A 23,163-nucleotide genomic window follows, 5' to 3' on the forward strand; every position below is an offset into this window, starting at 1 on the left:
TTTTAAATGTGCTATATAAATAAATGAACTTAAAATATCATAATAGCGGAACTTTAAGTCAAATCTCTCAGTTCACATTGTAACTGCAGAAATTCCATAACCACAGGTCTGATATGGTGATCTGAATCTAAACAAATGTGTTTTTTATTGATTGTCTGGTGGTTTCATATAGTACATGTGTAGAATGGGCGTCTCCGTCTCTCTTCACTCTTTCATTGGCAGTTTGAGGTGAAAAAGCACATAAACTAAAGCAAACCGAAATAAACAGACGCCTTTCCTGGAAGCTGACCTTCATTCCGCCGCGTTCTCCTCCTCTTCTTCTTCTTCTCCGTCGGGCCGTTCAGGTCGTGTAGGAAATGTTCTCATCAATTAAATGTGCAGGAGGGTTCGGGGCCGGACGCTCTGATACGTCAGGATATGAGCAGGACCTTCTGTTTGTGCTTTTGACAAATCAGCAAATGTTTAATCTCAAGATGAGCCGGCGCTCATAAATAATGCAGGAGGTCCTGCATTCCCACAGTTCTTCAGTGCCGGTCCAACAGAACCTCCTCATTCTCAGGCTTACTTACCAGGCCTTGGCTCCTTAATATTTGTCTGAACTTTTAACCCCCCTATAGACCCCAGTGCATGATTTCTGCTCCTCCGAATCTGGTCTTTAGCTGTTCCTCAAACTCGTCTACATTTTATGGGTGACAAACGCTGTGTCTGAAATCCAATACTACTATATAGTATGTGAAAAACAATCCGCCAACACAGTAGTATGTAGGAATACATAGTCAAAAAACAGTAGGCAAAATATCCTCGGATGACCTACTAAGTGCGCATCTGATACCGTGATTCCACGGGAAAGGATTTGTGAATGGCAGTGAAGTGACTTAACTGACACTGGTAGGTCACATGACAGTAACAACATGGCTGATGTAGTATGTTCGTATCTCGTTCATACCCACATTCATACTATATAGAATATTATGTATTATTTTATTTTTGTAAAGTGCTTTGAGATGCAACTTTTAAAGGCGCTATAGAAAATAAAGTTTATCATCATTTTTATTATTCACCATCATCATCATCTTCCTCATTCAAAGTCACATTCACTGAATAACTTTATTTCAGGCAGTATTTGTTCTCTTAGTCAAAAGTGACAGTAAAGACATTTATAATGTAACAAAAGTTTCTATTTCAAATAAATGCTGTTCTTTTGAACTTTCTATTCATCAAAGAATCCTGAAAAATAAAATGTATCACAGTTTCGACACAAATCTGAAGCAGCACAACTGTTTTCAACACTGATAATAATCAGAAATGATTCTTGAGCAGCAAATCATCATATTAGAATGATTTCTGAAGGATCATGTGACACTGAAGACTGGAGTAATGATGCTGAAAATTCAGCTTTGATCACAGGAATAAATTACATCTTACTATATATTCACATAGAAAACAGCTATTTTAAATTGTAATAATATTTCACATTTTTTACTGTATTTTTGATCTAATATATGTGAGCAGAAGACACTAAAAATCATAATGATTCAAACTTTTGACTGGGTTGTTTAGACTTACACCATGTTTTCTGTCGCAGCTGCTAATAAAGTTACCAGCCAACTGGCATGTAACTCGGTTTCATTTACTCGCCAAGCCAGTTTTTGCTCTCATTGGGATCTTGGCAAGTGTTGATTTTGGACTCCAGACCTTCCATATGTCTGAAGGTCACTGAACCAGAGAGAACCTGAGAGCGTCAGATGGCCATTCAGTCGGTTTCTAACCAGTTCTATTGTGTCTTTAACTGTATTCTCTGTATTCTCTGCTGCTCGGACGTCCGTCTCCCATGACTCTGAGCGTCTCTCTCCGTCTTTAGACGTGGGCTTTACGGCACTATTGAGAGCATTAGCCCACAGTTTTGGGCTGCTGCATTGAGCCCCGAGCGGACAGGAAGCAGGTTTCACTCTTTTTAGGCCAACTTGAGGACTGGAGGTGCAAAAGCCCTTCAGAAAAGCAGTTAGTGAACTGTGAACCGCATCAAATCCCCGGCGCCTTACGCCTTGCGGGCTCCGTTTGTTTGGGCCGTCGACAGACACAGAAACTGTCTGATTGTTCAGTAAAAATTAAGAATATAATCCTATTGAAGTAAATCTTTGGTCATGCTAAACTCTGACTGTGCTGCTTTGAGCGGCTCAGATCGAGCGCTTTGACAGAATCGGCTCCCGCTATAATTTACATGTTATATTTGAGCGCCGTGAACTCGTTACATAAGAAAAGAGTCGTGCAAAATCAAGTCTTTCTTCATATTCATAAGAGGAAGTTTTTGCTCTTTTGTGGGGTCGGGTTATACATAAACACATGCACTTATGAAATACGGCCGATGTCACTGAAATCAACGAAACTGCTGGGAAATCGCACTCGCTTTCACTAAACTGATCCATTATTGACCTGACAGTCATAAAAGTGCGTATTTTAGATGTGTTTGATAAGTCAAGCATCGTAGCGTGTGCGTCCAGACGTGAACGATTCATGTGTGTTAATGAGGAGAACAAAAATCTGAACTGTTTTCAACATTGATAATAATCAGAAGTGTTTCTTGAGCAGCAAATCATCATATTAGAATGATTTCTGAAGGATCATGTGACACTGAAGACTGGAGTAATGATGCTGAAAATTCAGCTTTGATCACAGGAATAAATTACATTGTACTATATATTCACATAGAAAACAGCTATTTTACTTTGTAATAATATTTCACTATTTTTACTGTATTTTAAAACACCTAACAAGGTTTTTGAGTTTGTATGTTGTGTAATTTCTCTCTCTCTTTGTGTTTTTCAGGCATTAGGATGTTGCTACTTCCTCCATGAATCCTTGAAAAACATCCAGCAGTTTGATTTCAAAGGTACGTGTGTCCCTTTAATCTCATCAATCCCATCAAATCCAGAGCGGTCAAGGTTGTTTCAGAAGCTATAAAACATGCTAAGACGGAGTTACCGATAGGAAACAGTAATGCTTATTAATATTAGGATTTAATTCATGAGATTTCAGCCTCTGGTAATAGTGCACTCAAGCTATTGGACAGTTAGCAGCGGTGACCTCATCAGCGGTAGGGGTCAGAGGTCGCGTGTCCCGACGGTCACACTAATTAAAGCCACTCCCATTACACCGGTGTCAGCATTAGCCCCCGCCGGACCCGTCCGGCCCCGCGCAAACCCGCAGCTCTTAAAGACCAGCACATCTCTCACATGATGGCCGTAATCACGCTCTTCATCAAACCCATCATGCAGTGTGCCTGTGGGGGCAGAACTTCAGCAAATCTCACGTTCACCTCAAAACCACAGGACAAAAAAAAAAAAAGAAATTATAGTTTGCTTAAAGAAAATGAAGCCTATTTTAAGACAGTTAAGACAGCATTTCCCTCAGAAGCTGTTTAAAAGCAATTTCAAGTATTTGTACATCATGGCAGTGTTTGTTTAATTTATATTTATAAATTAAAATAATTATGAATTAAAATATTTTTTAAATTAAAATTTATTGTAAAAAATGACTGTATGGGAATCAACTTTGGGAGGACAAAAATATATATTAATTAAAAAATATATATGTATAATGTATTAAATCATTTTAATGCAATTACGCACCGTATTATTTTTCTTTTGGTTTTAAATTATTTTAATTTATGCTGATATAAATGTAAAAAAAAAAAATATAATTATTATAGTTAAAATGACCTTATGAGAATTATGCAAAAACTCAAGTCAATTCAAGTAAAACATCCAGATGTTATAGTAATTAGATTTTATATACTGAACCAAAAAATTTATTATATGTGTGTGTGTGTGTGTATGTGTATATATATATATATATATATATATATATATATATATATAATATATTAAATACACATTTGTTTACAATTTTAATACTTCTATATACTTCTATATAGCTATATAAAATATATAAATTATAAAAATTAGATAAATAATATGTATATATATATATATATATATATATATATATATATATAAAAACACATTCTTTTTCTTTTTTTTCCTTTGGTTTTGAAGAGAAATGTTTTTGCATTCTAAGTTGAGCTTTGCAGACTGTGATTTCTATTAGTTTAAAATACTCCAATGTGAATTACAATATAAAATCAGATATAAGAGAAACTTACATTTCTGTCAGGATTCATTCCTCATTTCTGTGTTAAACCAGTAGGTGGCGCAGTTGCCCTGAGCGTTCTTACTCTAATAAGTGTCTCTGAACATTTCTGCATGTTTACATGATGATCAGTGCGCTTTTATTGTGCTTTCATGCAGCTAAGAAGTTCAAGAAGGTGGTTGGGAAGGAGATTTGCTCGGACGCTCTGAATAGCACAGCCATGCTGGAGAAGGAGAAGTTTCCTCAAGACTATTTCCCCGAGGTGTGTTCTGCTCCTTCACACGTCTCCATCGAAGTGTGTGCTGTGTAGAATCAGATGAGAGTTCACCTTTCATTCACAGTTCTCAGATGAAGCTCTAGACTGAAATTTCAGGTTTGAACTGAGAGGAAAATTAGTTTTTCAGGGGTTGAATCTTAAAGCATTACAGCCCTGAATATTGCATCCTGGTACAGTAAAGTTCACAGTAAACCAAGTCATTTAGTTCACTGTATAATTTATTTAAATCATAAAAGAAATATTTAAATGAGATATTTTATATATATATATATATATATATATATATATATATATAAAATATATATATATATATATATATATATAGTGTGTGTGTGTGTGTGTGAGTGTATGTGTGTGTGTGTGTGTGAAGACTTGAGTATGTGTGTGAGTGTGTGTGTGAGAGTGTTTGTGTGCGCGAGTGTGCGTGTGTGTGTATCAGTGAGTGTTTGTGTGTGCGCGTGTGTGTGAGAGAGAGAGAGAGGGTGTGTGCTTGTGTGTGTGAGTGTGTGCATGCGTCTGTGAGTGAGTGTGCGTGAGCGTGTGTATCAGTGTGTGTGTATCAGTGTGTGTGTGTGTTCTTGCATCTATGTGAGTGTGCATGAGCATGAGTGAGTTTGTGTGTGTGTGTGCGTGTGTGTGTGAGTGAGTGTGTGTGCGCGCGTGTGTATCAGTGTGTGTGTGTGTGAGTGTGTGTTCTTGCGTCTGTGTGAGTGTGCATGAGCGTGAGTGAGTTTGTGTGTGTGTGCATGTGTGTGTGTGAGAGTGAGTGTGTTGCGTGCGGGTGTATCAGTGTGTGTGTGAGAGTTTGTGTGTGTGCGTGTTTGTGTGTCTGTGTGTGAGAGAGAGTGAGTGAAGGTGTGTTTTGTGTGCGTGTGTAAGTGTGTGTGCTTGCGTCAGTGTGTGTGAGTGAGTGTGTGTGGTCTGTATCAGTGTGCGTGTGTGTGTGTTGTGTGCATGTGTATCAGTGTGCGTGTGTGTGTGAGTGTGTGAGAGAGTGAGTGTGCAAGAACGTGAGTGAGTTTGTGTGTGTGTGTTGTGTGCGTGTGTATCAGTTTGTGTGTGCGTGTTTGTGTGTGTGAGAGTGAGTGTGTGAGAGTGTGTTTGTGTGTGTGTGAGAGAGTGAGTGTGTTTGTTGCGTGAGAGTGCGTGCGTGTGTGTGTGTGTGTGTGTGTGTGTGTGTGTGTGTGTAGAGCTAATATATTAATAAAGCTCACGCGTGGTGGCCGTGTGTCAGCTCGACTCTCTGCGTCCATCAGTTACCCACAGTCTGGCAAACAGCGGCCCGTAAATATATGCAAAAACAGCCCTTTCACGCGCTGCTACCGATTTCCGCCTCTTTCACAAATAACATGGCGCTCCACTTTATCTCCCGCACGAGCCACATTTCCACATGATGAGAAAACAATTACGTTTACAGAAGCGGCACACCTTCAGAACGACAACAACGGCGTTGGGAGGCCAGAAAGAAAACAAAGGAGAAAAGTTTGCGCATTGATTTATGCGCGTTTCGGCGGCGGCTCATGAATCTCGTATGATGCTCTGGAGAGCAGCACTCCACATAATGTTAGCCCATTTAAAGCAGCAGATTTGTGTAGTCTATCAAGGGCTTTCTCACACACTCGCGCTCAGTAGTGAGAAATTGGTTGTTATCGTAGATCACAGATACGGCTCAAACCTCTTATGAAAGATGAATTAATTTCACTAATGCTTTAATGCAGGTTTCTCATGAGGCGGGCAGGCTGGCGATAACCTCGGCTTCATCCCGTGATTTATGCCGTCTTTTAGTAGATGAAACCGCCCGGATTCGCCATCCATCTACCTCCCTAAAGGAATCCTATTAACGGCGACTCCGGGACAAGATGCACCGCTGTTTGGACCGATGTCCGGGACACTTTTAGCTTCTGCTCGCGTGTTTTTGCACTGTTAGAGTTTGAGGGATGTGTTATAACACGTCCAGATCCGTGCAGGAATAGTACATTTGATGTTTGATGAGATTTATTATGGCTAGATCGAGATTACATAATCAGATTCCAAAAGAAGGTTTTCGTAATTAGATTAATATTCCATTTTAAAATACTTATAATCAGTTACTTTTTTATTGATTACATGATTATACATTTTTATGTCTCATGTCTTTGTCATATCCGGTGACCTTTCCTAATTATTGATTCTGGAAATTTGGACAAAAAAATATTTAAAATCTGGAAGACATTGGCTGTGTGATGTTATTGCTGTTTTCATGTTTATTAATGTTTGTTCACGTAATGCAGGGATCCACAAACGTTTTTGTCAGCTGAACCCCTTTGAGCTAAAATATTTACTTGAAGTCCTCCTGAGATTTTAAATTAATATTTCCATAATTTTCAAAACACTTTTTTTATTTTATTTTATTTTATTTTATTTTCATTGTTATGACTAAATTAATTGTTAAATTTTCATTAACTCACAAACACCAGTTTGGGAAACCATAATAATATTTTATTTTATTTTATTTATTTATTTTTTTATTTAATATTATTTATTTAAATTTTTTTATCGTTATGACTAAATTAATTATTTATAATAAAACCCCAGTTTTTTTTTTTTTTTTTTTTACTTTATTTTGTTTTATTTTGTGTTTTTTGTTTTGTTTTGTTTTATTTTATTTTTTATTATTTTTTTTATTTTGTTTTGTAATTTAATTTAATATTAATTATTTAATTTTTTTCATTGTTATAACTAAATTAATTATTAACTTTTCATCAACTAACAAACCCCAGTTTGGAAAACCCTAATAATATTTTTATTTTATTTTATTTTATTTTATTTTATTTTATTTTATTTTATTTTATTTTATTTTATTTTATTTTATTTTATTTTATTTTATTTTATTTTATTTTATTTTATTTTATTTTACATAGTTGACTGAATTAATTATTAGCTTTTCATCAACTCACAAACCCCAGTTTTGGAAACCCTGACATAATGGATTTTTTTTTTAATGCACTACATGTTGTTAATATTGTTCCGAGTATGGTTTACCGTACTTTACACGTCACTGTCACTTTCACTTCATATGTGACAAATGAGTTAGGTCAAAAGTAATCAGAATAGTTTGATTATGTGTAATAAATAGATTATGCTGCTAACTACAATATTCCTTATGTAATTTGTAATCAACACACTACATCTTCAAAGTAATCTACCCATCACTGTCTATGAGTCATTCGAGGAGTTTCAGATGCCGAACAGCAGTTTCACATCAGATCTGTTACTATAACGCGTGTTTTAACTAGACTGACCAATCAGCTTTCAGGAATCTGCTGCATAAAAGCCGTTTTTCTAATGCAGAGCTTCAGTAAATAAGACCAGGACACGCTTCAGTTTCCCGAGCTGCTTCATCAATAAACTGTCAGTCTGTCAAACATCTCAATGACATCACTTACATTTCCTCAGTTGATTGACAGCCCAGTGGTTTTACCAGCAGCCAATCAGAAATAAAGCAGTCCTGAGCCGTTATATGTAGTGTGTGTTTGTACCCTTGACTAATCACTAAACTAAAGATCATTTTTACCTCCTCGTAGCACGGTGACCCCATCTCCCCTTTAGGGCCCCATCTCGTGAGTTATGGCTTTAAGTGACAATATTAATTTAAAAGCTGAATAAGAGAGAACCCGATGAACAACAGTGGAGCTGATGGATTTTGTCACGTTGCTGCATTCAGTCGATTGGTATTAGTGTAGGAGAAGCTTTCTGATTCGTAGCATCTTTTGCAGGGTGTTTGATTTCAGAACTGCGACAGAAAGTACTTGCTAAACCCTTTTTGCAAGCTTTGTTTTTGCCTGTTCAGGGTCAACATATACAACCATTAAGTGGATTTGCACTGTCACTGGATTTAAAGTGAGCTCAGATCTTATTTAGGTCAACAAAGCCAATAGGCTTCAGTCCATTTTTTATTTTATTTTATTTTATTTTATTTTATTTTATTTTATTTTATTTTTATATTATATTTTATTTTACTTTATTTTTATTTTTTTTATTTTTTTTTTATTTTATATTATATTATATTTTATTTTTTTATTTTGCTTTATTTTTTATTTATTTCCTTGTAATATAGTATTATATATAATTATATTTTATATAATATAATATAATATAATGTTTTTATTTTATTTCAGTTGATCTTTATTTTCTTACTTTATCCTATTTTTATCTTATATAAATGACATGATTTTTATTAGTATTGTGATATATTTATTAATATTGTCACAATATTAGAATATTATATATATATATATATATATATATATATGTGTGTGTGTATATGTGTGTGTATATATGTGTGTATATATATATATGTATGTATATGTAATTTTGAATATTATTATGCTATAGTAATATATTTTGGTTATAATTTGTTTACCTTGACATTACATACAAGAGTGAGTCCAGTTAAACCTTAAATTAAAAAATAATTTTTTTATGCATGAAACTGATAGAAGACGGTTCCCACCCCCTCAAAATTTGAGCCTTAAAAGTGATCGGCAGCACAGACTTCAAGTGAACCAGATTCAGACTCCTGAGCTGATCTCAGTTCAGTTTGATTGGTTGATCTGTAAGCTTTCACATGCTGGTCATGAAATGAATGGCGTGAGTTTGTCAGTGTCAAGGATTTGAGCCGTTTTCACCCATAGTTCACTGCTTTGGTCCAGTGTGAAAGCACCATAGGAACATGTTGTCCTTCACCCGGCAGCTGCAGTGGATGATGTCTTATTTAATCTGAGCCGGATGATAGAACAGAGACAGATGGGGGGTTTCTGTGCTGGTCTTCATCAATCACCGCTCGTGTTTATTAGTTATTACTCAGGCTGCGTTTGTGTCTGTGCGGCTCTATGGGAGCGTGTGGCCTGTGGACCCAGCTGCGGCTGTTATTTATGAGACGGTGCAGATCTCTCAAGCACAGTGGCAGAAAGGTCAGCGGATAAGAGCGTTCTGGAGAAGCGGCCCGATCCGCCCGCACCGGCCCGTGACATGTCTGACTTTTGATAGAGGGTGAATCGCCCAATGGACGCCAGAGATGAGATTATGTGCTGCTCCCGTAGACCTCATGCTCCACGTTCACGTGGTTTGCTGTCTCTCGGGTGCGTTCGTACAGGCCGCTGGTCACAGTGACCCGCCGCTGGTGTCCGTTCATCACTGTCGCCTCCTGCACGCCGTGACCTTTCTAGTGTACATCGGCAGTGACCCGTCCATATATAAAGGAATAGTTCATTTTTTATTCTTTTATTTTATTCATTTTATTTGATCTAATTTAATCTTATTTTATTGGGTTATTGTTTTCAGATTTTATTTTATTTTATTTTATTTTATTTTATTTTATTTTATTTTATTTTATTTTATTTTATTTTATTTTATTTTATTTTATTTTATTTTATTTTATTTATTTTATTTTATTTTATTTTATTTTATTTTATTTGCAGTGACCTGTCCGCCGACGGATATTGTGTTTTCTGTCCATATTTAAAGGAATATTTTATTTTATTTATTTATTTTTTTAATTTTATAATCTTATTTTATTTTACTTAATTAGCTCTTATTTTATTTTATTATTTTTTATTTATTTTTTATTTTATAATCTTTATTTTACTTAATTAGCTCTTATTTTATTTATTATTTGATTTTTATTTTATAATCTTATTTTATTTGCAATGACCTGTCTGCCAATATTGTGTTTTCTTTTTTAATTTAATTTAATTTTATTTTATTTTATAATCTTATTTTATTCGGTTATTGTATTTCTGTCCATATTTAAAAGAATAGTTTAGTTTTTTATATATTTTTTTAACCTAATTTATGCATATATTGTGTTTTCTGTCCAAGCACTTGAATCATCAGATGTGTGTATGTTTGTATTGTATTTGTAGAGTGCTGTTATCTGACCCGCTGTAAGATATGGAAATGATTTTCTCTTGAGAAAATGTCTCTTATTGGCATCATACGCTCTGCCTCGCTGTAGCTTACAGATTAATTCAAGTATGCAAATGCAATTGAATTTGATACAGTTAATCTTGTCCTAATGCTGGCTGAAAGATATGAGGAGCAATCAAATCTCTCTCAGGCCTTTAATTTGCATCAGAGTTTTTAAATAAAATTAGTCAATTTGTAATTATGTGACCCGGCCAGTAATTAGTTTATTCATCGCTGCAGTTAACTCCCCATTACACATCTCAGAGAGAGAGAGAGAGAGAGAGAGAGAGGGAGGAGGATATTTATTTATTTTTTCTCTGCATTGGTAATAAGGACACTCGCAGCATCAATTTGTCTCTCATTTAATAACGTTCAGAGTCATGTGAGTGAGATCAGCCTCCTGATTGGTCCATTTTCTGCAGGATCTGCTGCAGAACTGCAGGACACATCAGAACAGAGCAGAGTTACTATATCTCAATCAACCTTTCATGACAAATCAAAGATTTCTTGAACTTTTGATCTTGTGTTTGAATTCATAACAGTGACAGAAAGTACTTGCTGAACTCTTTGTTTAATAGCTTTGGTTTTTCTCTTCCTGCAGTGCAAGTGGTCCAGAAAAGGCTTCATCAGAACCCGATGGGCCCTGGGTGACTGGTGAGTTCCTCCTTCACGTCCTAGTCCTCCTAAACCAGCTGAATCCGGCTTTACAGAGAGAGTGATGCTTATATCTGAGCCTGAAGACTTCACCTCTGACCATGAACCATCACTAGCCCTTTAAAACACTGTATTCATAATTATATAATAAGCCAAATGTGCATGTGCAAGTAGAGAGAAATAAAATAAATCATTTAAAATAAAAGCAATAAAAATAAAACACGTTTTAATATTTTTAAATAAATAAATAATTTAAAATAGAGACAATTAAAATAAAGCACTTAAAATAAAATAAAATAAGTCAATCATTTAAAATAAAAGCAGTCAAAATAAAACACTTACTAAGCATATGAAATATTTTTTTATTAAAATATAATAATTTACATTTGAAACAAATGAAGCACTTACTAAAAAGAATGCTTTTTTAATGAATTAAAATAATTTAAAATAAAAACACTAAAAATAAAACACTATTTTTTTTTAAATAAATTAAATTCAAATAAAATAAAATAAATAATTAAAAAAATTTAAACACTCAAAACAAAACAGTTTAAATGTTTTATTAGTTCACCTGCATGTCATGTGACCATTACGTGACATTAGAAAACTGTGAACGTGAATGTGTTGTTAAATTATTGAAATATTAATTTTAAATCTTAAATTTCAAGTTCATTTCAAGTACATATTAGCTCAAAGGGGTCCGGATGAATAAATACACTATAAATACACTATAATTCTTAAAACCATTCATTATTTAAAGCCACAGTTTTTTGTTCTGTTCAACTTTAAAGAGTTAATTCTGTATGTAATGTGCAGTATGAATGCTTTCATAATTTATAATGCATAGAAAGTGTTGTTCAGGTCTTCATCAGGCAGTGATGCTCAAAACATTTACTGCCCGTCTCTGGCTTGAGTTTGTATGAAGCGCCTCATTAACACATCAGGTTACTGCGGGAGAACAGGACCTGTAAGAAGTCACCGTGAGTCACTTCAGAAAAAACTTTCTGCTAAATGACTAACCGTTCCTCTATCCGGACCGATGTTTTTTTTTTTTTTTTCCTGCGAACTACAGCTGCAGGAGTTTCTACAGTCTGAACCGCAGGATTAGATTATAGCTAATCACGTTAGCCAAGCAGTTCCATATGACAGATGACACAAAACATTACATGCAATTGAACCTGTGCGGAATGAATCAAAGGTTCCCTCCGCAGGGATTCGGACAGAGAGAGAGGCTAATTTAATAGAAGGATGACACGAGAACAAGAGCGCTTGAGGCTAGACCGAGGGCCTGAAGGAGGGATGACACGAGAAGAAGGTAATGAAAAGGTGACGGAGGTGTAACAGGCTTAGTCACGCTGGGATTGTGTCACTTTTAAACGGGTTACTGCTCTCAGTGGCAGCTAGTAAATCAGATGGCCTGCTCCAATTCATTAGCTGTTCATTTCAGTGGTTTCAGTGATTATTGAACTAAGGGACGGAAAGACATGAACATGCTTCATTTACATATTAATCAGTGAGCTGATTCAGTTTTGTGGACGCTTTCTGTGAAGCCTGTGTGTATAATACATTATGAAGGTATTCCTTTACGTCAGTCTTTAATGAAAGATGTAATAAAAAATCAAATATTCTTTTGAAATAAAATAAAATAAAATAAATAAAAACAACTAAATAACAATCAAAATAAAACAAAATAAAAATAAATAATTGAAAATAAAAATGCTTATTCAAAATGCTTACTAAAAATATGATTTTAAAAGCAATCTAAATAAATTGCTTACTAAATATATATTGTTTCTATTAAAATAAAATAATGTATAATAAAAATGATCAAAATAAAACTCAAAATAGAATAAAATAATGTAAAATAAAAAATCATATAAAGACGATCAAAAACCACTTACTAAATATAAAATAATATTTTTTAATAAATTAAAGTAAAATAAATCATTTAAAATAAAATAATATGCAAAATAAAATGCTTAATAAAAAATAGATATTTTAAATAAATTAAAAGAAAATAATTTAAAATAAAAACATTTTAAAAAATGTCCAAAAATTATGATTTTTTAAAAATAAAAATAAAAATAAATGATTGAAAAAATAAAATAAAAATAAATGATTGAAAATAAAAACGAAATTAAAATTAAATTAAAATAAAATAACTTAAAATAAAATAAAAGTAAAAAAAAAATTGAAAATAAAAACAGTAAAAATAAAAATATGAATTATTAAATAAATATAAATAAATAAACACAAATAAAAACAATCAAAAATACACTTACTAAAAATATATATATTTTTTTAAGTAAAGCAAAGTAAATTAAAATGAAATAAGTAATAATAAAAAAAATCACAGTAAAACACTTATTAAAAAGTGCATACTGCATGTCATCTGTTAACCAACATCATGGAATTGTGAATGTGTTGTTAAAGGTTGCTCTACTGCTACAGGAACATAGTTAATGATGTTTACTAAGTTTGTTGGTTGTGTTAAAGGTTTTCCTCCTCATTCCATCTCTTTCTCTCTCCTCAGTGCCTTTGACCTGGTGAACATCCACCTGTTCCATGATGCGTCTAATTTGGTGGCGTGGGAAAAGAGTCCCTCTGTCTACTCAGGCACGCGGCAGAAAGCGCTCAGCTTTGTGCTGGACAGGTGAGGAACACATGCGCGCCTGTGTGTGTGTGTGTGTGTGTTGTGTCAATCTTCTGAAAGCTTGCAGTGAAACGTCCTCCACTTTGAATAAATTCATGCAAACACTCCGCATACGCTATCAAGCAATCGGACGTCTCATGAATTATGTGCCGCTTTTATGACTCAAAGATCATATTTTTCCACTCACGCCTTCGGTTTCTTATCCAATGAGAGGCAGGAGCGGCTCTAATGGACAGCCCAGCTGAAGTGCTTTAGAAACACAGGTTTTATTACGCCATCATTTACTGTGATTTACCGCCATAATGAAGTTTAAAAAGGACCTTTCTTGTTGCTTACATTGAGGATTTTAACTGTATTTTTAGCTCTTTTGTCACCTTGGGCTTGATTTATAGGGTCCTGTGATTTCCGTGATGAGGAAAACATGGACGGAATCAAGTCATAAAAATGGAATTTACAGTATAACACGGATTGTCATGGAATTTGGCAAAATTTGGATGAATAATTCAAAAGTAGGTCTGTGCGCTTAATCAAATGTCTGTAAATATTATAGAGTGCTACTGCAAATGTCATTTTTGTTAAACTTTTAATCATTTTTTTAAAAAGTAGTTTCACGATTTCAATTAATTAGACATACTTTTTGATTACTAAAATTTAATTTGAGCATTAAAACGGAATTCTTAAAAATGTAAACAGAAAAAAAACTGAATTTCGCAAAAAATAAAGCAGATTTATATTAATCTCATAAATACTTAATCCAAGCACTTGTTTTCCTCTGATAAAATAATGTTATCTAAGTCTCATCTTCCCAGATATGTCTTGTATTAAATAGCCATTTTTGTTAAAAAATTTTTAAATAAAAAAAAAAAATTGTGTTCAAAGTTTCATGATGTCAATAAATTAGACATGCTTTTTGATGACTGAAATTTGATCCAGAAAAATGACCCCCACTATCCGGAATTATATTCATCAAAGGTGTGATGGGTAATTTGAGCATTTTTGTTAAAATGGAAAAAATAAAACTGATTTATATTCATCTCATAAATACTTTAATAAGTACTCTAATAAAAAAAAATCCTCTCGTGTTAAAGCTAGGATGTTTAATGATAGCGAAGTTTTCCTCGCGGTTATAAGAGGAGGAATCCCTCCGCTCTGGGCGCCCTGAAAGTTAAACGTTGAGGTGGAAGCGTGTTTGGACACGGCCGCTGTGAACAGCACGTCTGAATTCAGATCCGGACCGCCGGCGCGAGGACGTCCCCTCGAGTGGGAAACACCTTCCCCCAAACCAGTGAATAATGCTGGGCTCTTTTCAGCGCCGCCACTAACCTTTTGGCAGCCACCAGTAAAGTCTATTCTCCTGTTGTGATCGGGGAGGACAATGTGGCTGAACAGCCTTTTGAATTGAGCCGCTACCTCCAACAGTGTCGCCATTCAGCGCTCGGTTGGGAACCGACTTTCAGGCCCATTGTCCGTGGCGCTGTAACTTCTACCCCAGAGAGAAACTCGAACCTCCCCCTACACTCAAACTCTTCCAGTTTCTCTTTCCCTCATGCATTCATCTCATTTTTAACCTTTTCCCCAGGTGGAGCTAATGATGCGGTTACGGCTCTGTATCTCTGTTCGCACTAACAGCAGAGCGCCGCTTATCTGTCGAGCGTTTCCAGAACAAAACTGAGGCGCTCTCTTCATTCTGTGTGGTCACTGTTTGATATGCAGAACTCAAAAATATGTTCTAAGAACGCATTACGTTATGGAAACGTTATTTCTGAATGTTGTTCAAAAATGTCCAAATGTTTTAAAAACGTTTTTTCTTGGTTATTCGAACTTTAAAAGAACATTCCATTTTATGCTTCAAAAATGTGAATGTTACTTTTGAATGTTCTCTGAACATTCCGAAACTAGTAACATTTAAAAATGTTACATTTCAGAGAAATTGTTCCAGAAGTTACAATGTAAAATTTCAGAGAAAGTGTTCCAGATGTTACGATGTTACATTTGAGAGAAAATGTTCCAGATGTTATAATGTTACATTTCAGAGAAACCGTTCCAGATGTCACAATGTTACATTTCAGAGAAAACATTCCAGATGTTATAATGATAAATTTTAGAGAAAACGTTCCGGATGTTACAATGTTACATTTCAGAGAAAACATTCCAGATGTTATAATGTTACATTTCAGAGAAAACGTTCCGGATGTCACAATGTTACATTTCAGAGAAAACATTCCAGATGTTATAATGTTACATTTCAGAGAAAACGTTCTGGATGTCACAATGTTACATTTGAGAGAAAACATTCCAGATGTTATAATGTTACATTTCAGAGAAAACATTCCAGATGTTATAATGTTACATTTCAGAGAAAACGTTCCGGATGTCACAATGTTACATTTCAGAGAAAACATTCCAGATGTTATAATGTTACATTTCAGAGAAAACGTTCTGGATGTCACAATGTTACATTTCAGAGAAAACATTCCAGATGTTATAATGTTACATTTGAGAGAAAACATTCCAGATGTTATAATGTTACATTTCAGAGAAAACATTCCGGATGTCACAATGTTACATTTCAGAGAAAATGTTCCGGATGTTACAATGTTACATTTCAGAGAAAATGTTCCAGATGTTACAATGTTACAATTCAGAGAAAACATTCCAGATGTCACAATGTTATATTTTTCGGAGAAAACATTCCAAATGTTACATTTCAGAGAAAATGTTTTTGTGCTAACGCTTTGAGAACATTATTAAAGACCTTTGCATAGATTTATTACTGGAAGATAACATTGCCAGAACGTTCTGAGAATGTTCCCTGTTAGCTGGGAAAGCAATCGGTTTCAAAAACATTTTAATTGGAGCCAAATGGGCATGTGTTTGCTCTATAAAGGAGCATATTTGTCTGGTTTTGACGCATCCGAGCTCGACACAAATCAGTTCCTGGTGTCTTTTGTGTGTTCAGATATGTTCCCATTTGCTCTTCCTTTCAGAAGATGTGCTCAGGTTCAGGGCACAGCGGTTTTACATCACAACTGTGAAATCTGGGCTAAAAGAGCCCCTTTGTGCCTGGCTTTTATTTTCACACAAATATAGTCCATTGTCAGGCCGCTGAAGTTAATTTGATCAACATTGGAGACATTTAACTTTTCTGTTCAGTCAAAAGGCTTGTTTCATGCTCATTTTTGGCCCATTGAAAAGCAGTGATTGGCAGAAAAATAATGTTGCCGTTAACAATTCAGGGCAATTAGTTTCCCAGGGGGAAGCGCCGGGCCGCTCTGGCCGCCACACAACTATTCTTTGTCACTTTATGGATGGTCATCAGTCAACTGTCAGGCCGACTCAAAGAGCCTCCCAGCTAAATGTTTCCCTTTTGGCTTTTCCCAGAACAACAGGCTGAAAGGGAAAGAGAGCGAGTGAGAGCTTGTGTGTGTGTGTGTGTGTTTGTGTGTGTGTGTGTGTGTGTGTGTGCGTGTGTGTGTGGAGAGAGAGAGAGAGAGAGAGAGAGAGAGAGAGAGAGAACCAAATGTGTCAATAAGTGGAAAGTTTTTAACAGGGAAATACAAAACAAGAAGTTCCCGCTTTTGTTTTTCACCATGCTTGCTTTCTAGTGAAAAAGAAAGCAAGTATTACGAACCGATATGACTTTTAAATTGCAATACTGATATCTAGAGAGACCAGTGGCTATAATTCTGATATAATTTAATGATTTACTCAGGATTACTGAAAATAAGTTATTCATTTATTTATTTGTTTGTTAAATGTGTTATTTAATTGTTTTATCATCTAAGGAATAATGCAATTTACATTTACTTATGTTGCTGATGGTTTTATGGCACTTTTAATCACTTTTTAAATTTTTTTTTTATTAAATGCAAGAAAAACAACACAAACTATTTACATGTATAATGAGACATTCAGAAAAGTAACAACCAATGACATCAAATAATAGTAATGATTTTATATATATATATATTTATATATATATATATATATATATATATATATATATATATACACGTTAAAATATGTATATTCTTTAAATAAATCTTTTATCAGTGTTGCATTTCCTTTGCATAGATTTGAACCCGTGACCTTTGCATCACTATGTTACAGTGATGATACTGTACAGTTAATATAGTTGAATATGTTTCTCTTGATGTAAACGTAGTTTGATTAGTCATATTGTATCTGTGGTCATGTGGTGTGATATAGATGCTGCGGTGTGTAAAGTTCACGAGTTGTACTGAAGGATCCTGCAGATATAGATGCTGGACGGGGATGTGTGGCAGTGATTTGTGGTGTTTTTGTGTCTGTCGCTGGGCTGCTGATGTGTGTTAGTGTGCCGCTTGTGAATGGAGGTATTAGTGTCGATCAGCATTGACTTTGTTAGCTGCCTTCTCACCCTGGGAGGCCCAGAGGTCAAAGGTTAATCAGTCAGCCAGGCCCCTTCACACCCTACACTCATACACACAGCGCTCTACAGCCGCCAACACACTACGAGCACGACCCTCCACACACACACACACACACACACACACACACACACACACACACACACACACACACACACTCACACTCATTCAGCCTCAGTATTATCTCAGTCTCACAGTTAAACGCTGTCTGAAGCCATAAACGCATTCATACACACCCAGAGCAGTGAGATTCATTTCCTAATGACCCTCCATTCATGTCATTCACAACATTCACATGCATGTACGTCAGATACTATGTCAGGTCCGAGTTATCTTTAGTTAAAACTAAAACCATAAACAAATATTTATTATAATATTTTTATACATTTATATAAATAATAGAGGGTATGCATTGACGTCAGTTTCCCATCGGGACACGCCCACCTCAGCCGGACTGAGTGGCAAAACATCCTGCAACATGACTGGATTTAATAGGGGAAACTATGAAACTGGAGTAAACCAAATGATTATTTTCTTAGATTAAAGGCAGTTGGACTCGACATTGATCCTCACAACTCACCAAAGATCCAGTGGCCCGTGAACATTGACATGTGGTCAGGAATCATGATTCAACGCTGGGGAAATACATAAAGCAAAGCCTGTGAACGCTTTATCTGCTAGACAACCCTATAAACACAATATAGGTAGATCTAAATCCAGATGATCACTTATATCATTGTTATATATCATCATATCACCCAAAATAAAACTTGTTAAAGCACTAAGGCATTGTAGACAGAACATTATGAATTTCTGTAAAGCTGCTTGGAAACGATGTGTAATGTGAAGCGGTAATAAATTTGATTTGACACTTGGTCGAACTTCAAGACGGGATAAATGTGACGAGGAGATCAATGGACATTCATGTTTTTTAATATATTTTGTAGAAACTTTTAAAGTTATCTGGATAAATGTAAGCTCCATCCATCCATCCATCCATCCAAACTTACCATCTTATATTCTGTGTAACTGTTAATATTTAATTGATAAGTTGTCAATACAATATATGACCTAGGGTATGATTTCACCCCGAAATTCAATATATCTGCCTGTTCTGACACAAAACCGTAACTGCAAATCCATGTTTCTCTGCCTGGAGTCCAGTTGTTTTGCAGCGATCAGTGTTCTTGTCTTTCCTGTAGCTTTCAGCAATCTGTATAAAGATAGCTCCAGTTCCTTGTTGAATCTGTTTGTAGTCAATCTCAAAGCTCTTTGCCATTTTAGATGCGTATTTTACCACATTCATGCTGAACACCAGTGCTGTCAATCATTGGGTGTTACCGCAGTGACTCCGCCTACTGTGACATCATGTGCATACCCTTTATATAGATATTTAAATTAATGTTTATTTTTATTTATTTATTTTGTTTTAGCTATTTATTATTTTATACAAGATAAGATATATTTTAAATTTTTTTTTTTTTATTTACAATATTTTAAAATGATTTTAAGGTATATTTTGTGCAAAATAGAGATTTTAAAAGATTTTAAAAAAAAAATTTTTTTTTGTTAAAAAGTGATTTTCACATTTTTTATATCATTTCAGCATATCCCATAACCCCTCATTAACAACACACACATTCACACACACACATACACCTGACAGCTCCGAGGGAATGTTGTGAACTGCAGCAGTCAGAGGGTGGTCACCTCAGAAGGTCAAAGGTCAGTCCTGAGGCCTCCGGTGGTCCATTGACCCGGCCGTCAGTGAGCACATTCCCCGGAATACCAACATTCTCCCTGGATTCTCCTCCAGTGTGGGACAATAGCTGCATTAGTGCCGTCCAGCGCTTTGTGAGCTTGACTGGTGTCTCCACAGCACCGCTCAATGAACCGCTTCACACACAGGTGTCTCCAGAAACCAGTCACATGTTTCTACCACCAAACTTTTCAACATAGTTTTCTGGACATAAAGTAGCATGGCTTAGAAATGCATTACTGCATTTTTTATTATTTTTTTTTTTTTACAAAATTTTCATGGTAACAGTTTTTTTTTTGTGTGTGTGATTTACAAAATTAAAAAAAGTAATTAAAAAAAAAAAAAAATAATAATAAATATCTATAAATACAATTATTTATATAAATATTTTAATACATATTAAATATAAATAAATAATAATAAATATTAAAAATATACATATCATTACAGACAAAAAATATATCTTGTATATAAATTTTACATGATTTAAAATATAATTAAAATAATAAAATAAATAAAAATAAATATATTTATTAAAATATGTAATTTTATATATATATATATATATATATATATAAATGTATTTAAAATAAAAATAAATAATTAAATAATAATTATTATTACTTTGTATTATTTTTAAAAAATATAAACATTATATTTAATAATAAATGTCATAAAAATAAATACAAATATACATTTCACTACAGAAACAAACTATATCTTATAAGTTTTTACAAAATTAATAATAATAGATAAGATGTATAATAAATAATAAATGTAATAATAATAATAAATAAATATAATATTATTTATATTATTTATTGGAATCATGGTTGCTAGGGTGTTCTGGATGGTTTCTAGGTGGTTTCTTCCTGTCTGGTGTGAAAGGTTCCAGCACCCTCAAGTCTGATCTTAGTTTTTTGCCACATATAAAACTGATATTCATTACCCAGTAGGTTCCATAGAATGTGGATATGGTAACTCTGTTGAGTGTAGTGTGTTAGAGTCTCTCTCTGTTACAGTGTGTCTGAATGTGTCTCAGACCCCCCACCTGACGGCCCATTCACAGCCGCAGCGCTGTGTCTAATGTGTGACTCTGTGGGGCCCCCAGGGGCCGGGCTAAAAGTCAGGGCCTTGGGATGGCGGGTCAGCGCGAGAGCTTTAGGAAATGAGCGTGTAAACAGAGCGTTACCTTCTGACCCGCTGCTCATGACTCGGGTCTAAGGACAAAACCCGGCGGGCCATCGCATTAGACATGCCTATCTGAGATAAAGCCGCCCGCAGACAGACAGAGAGAGAGACTGAAAACGCTTTACTAGAGCTCAAAACGCTCTCGTTTCAGACACACTTTATGCACATTGCTGTCTCTCGCTTCACACACAGGTGTCTCCAACAACCAGTCACATGCTTTTACCACGGTATTTTTGAACATAGTTTTCCAGACCTGAAGTAACATAGTTTAGATATGTACTACTGTAGTTTTTGGACTATATTACCATGGTAACACTATGGAGTTTTGCACATTTACCGTTGTGCTCACCATATATGTATGTGTATATATATATATATATATATATATATATATATATATATATATATATATATATATATAGTGAGTGATTTACAAAATTAAAAATGTAATATAAATAATAATAAATTAATAATAATAATAATAATAATAATAATAATAAATATATTAATTAAAATTTAATTTAAATTATTTATACAAATAGTTTAATAAATATTAAATATAAATAAATAATATTTAAAATATTCATTTAATTACAAAGATGTATATCATCTTGTATATAAATTTTACATGATTTAAAATATAATTTAAATAATAATAAATTAAATAAAAATAAATATATTAATTTAAATATGTATATTTATATGGAAGTATATACATATTATTATAATACATATTAAATATAAATAATAAAATATATATTTGTCTACAGACAAAATATACGGTATCTTTTATGTAATTTTTTACAAAATTAAAAATGTAATTTAAATCAATTTTAATTAATTAAATAATAATTATAAATATTTCATTTTATTATTTTTTTTAAAAATTTATATAAATATGATATTTAAAGGGGACATATCACACACAGTTTCTGCCAATCTCATGTTAATCTTGAGTACCTGTAGAGTAGTATAGCATCTTTCATATCTATGAAGAGTCTTTAGTTTTATCAGATTTATAAAAGACAGATACGCTGTACTACTTCTTTATGAAAACAGTCGAGCTCCTGGAGGCATGCCATGAGCAGAGCTAAAGAGTCATGAGCAATCCATCATCGCATTATCCCTGGATAACTTTTGATTCATTATACGTCCGTGTTGTTTACATTGTATGCACTTGCGTGCAGACTGCCAACAAAACAGACATTTGATGCAGTTTTATATCACCTGCGGTTTCCGACTACGGACTGGGATCTTTTATCGCTGGGACCTCGCTCCATCTTTCAGTTTAGGGCTGCAACAAACAATTATTTTGATAATCGATTAATCTACCGATTATTGGAACGATTAATTGACTAATCGTCGATTATTACACTGATTAATCAGTATGCTTTGTTCGATTATTCCACTTTAGCAAATAGTTAAAATATTGAGTTATACTTCAACTAATAAATAAAAATCACTTCAGCTTTTGAAAGTGTATTTTTAATTAATTTCGAGCCAACTGAGTAGACCAATCTACTTCAGGTTTTCTTTTCTCCTCAGAAGTCATCAATAGTCCAACTGTTACAATGACTGGTACTGTGTTTTTATTTAGTCTGGAAATTGTAATAATAACTTTTTAATAAGAGTAAAAATATGAATATGTTATATTGTGCATATTTTTTGAAAAATACATAACGTGCCGCTTGACCTGAGGTGTTACAGCAATCTGTAATGCCACATTAAAGAGCGCCAAAACCACACGTATTGTTTGAACCCCGTAGTAAAATTGACAGAATTTAAAAGCCGAGAGTAACCTGATCTGTCTGATCTGTCAGCACATTGTCTGTGTCCTCTTTGCTCTGCGATGTATCTTTCACTGCGTGAGAAAATGGACGTGGCGTGAGGACAGTGAGTTTTAATGAGAGATGGTGGCCCTGCATGACAGCATTTTTTTGTAGTTATGCTAAACGTTATGTTTGTTATGTTTTATGCTATGTTAAACTCCCACAATTTACGGGTTCGACTTCGTTTGCACTATGCACTCCGAAGCACTTTTGCGCTACAGCGCCCCACCGGTCAAACCGCGTTTTTGCAGGCCCTTCAAATAGGTCTTATGAGATCAAAACACTAATCGACGACA

The 23,163-nt window shown here is 34.3% G+C and overlaps 1 protein-coding gene across 1 annotated transcript in view; it reads left to right on the forward strand.

Moving 5' to 3' along the window:
• The window catches only part of LOC127525421 (inositol polyphosphate-5-phosphatase A), a 159,958-nt gene that overhangs the window by 78,753 nt on the left and 58,042 nt on the right, over nucleotides 1–23,163 (forward strand). Inside the window, exons 5-8 of the mRNA XM_051917958.1 lie at nucleotides 2,827–2,890; nucleotides 4,308–4,411; nucleotides 10,974–11,026; nucleotides 13,560–13,679. Of these exons, the coding sequence (XP_051773918.1) occupies nucleotides 2,827–2,890; nucleotides 4,308–4,411; nucleotides 10,974–11,026; nucleotides 13,560–13,679 (341 nt within the window). The remainder of the gene's footprint in view (nucleotides 1–2,826; nucleotides 2,891–4,307; nucleotides 4,412–10,973; nucleotides 11,027–13,559; nucleotides 13,680–23,163) is intronic.

Source organism: Ctenopharyngodon idella, chromosome 13, assembly GCF_019924925.1.
Source record: "Ctenopharyngodon idella isolate HZGC_01 chromosome 13, HZGC01, whole genome shotgun sequence".
NCBI lineage: Eukaryota > Metazoa > Chordata > Actinopteri > Cypriniformes > Xenocyprididae > Ctenopharyngodon > Ctenopharyngodon idella.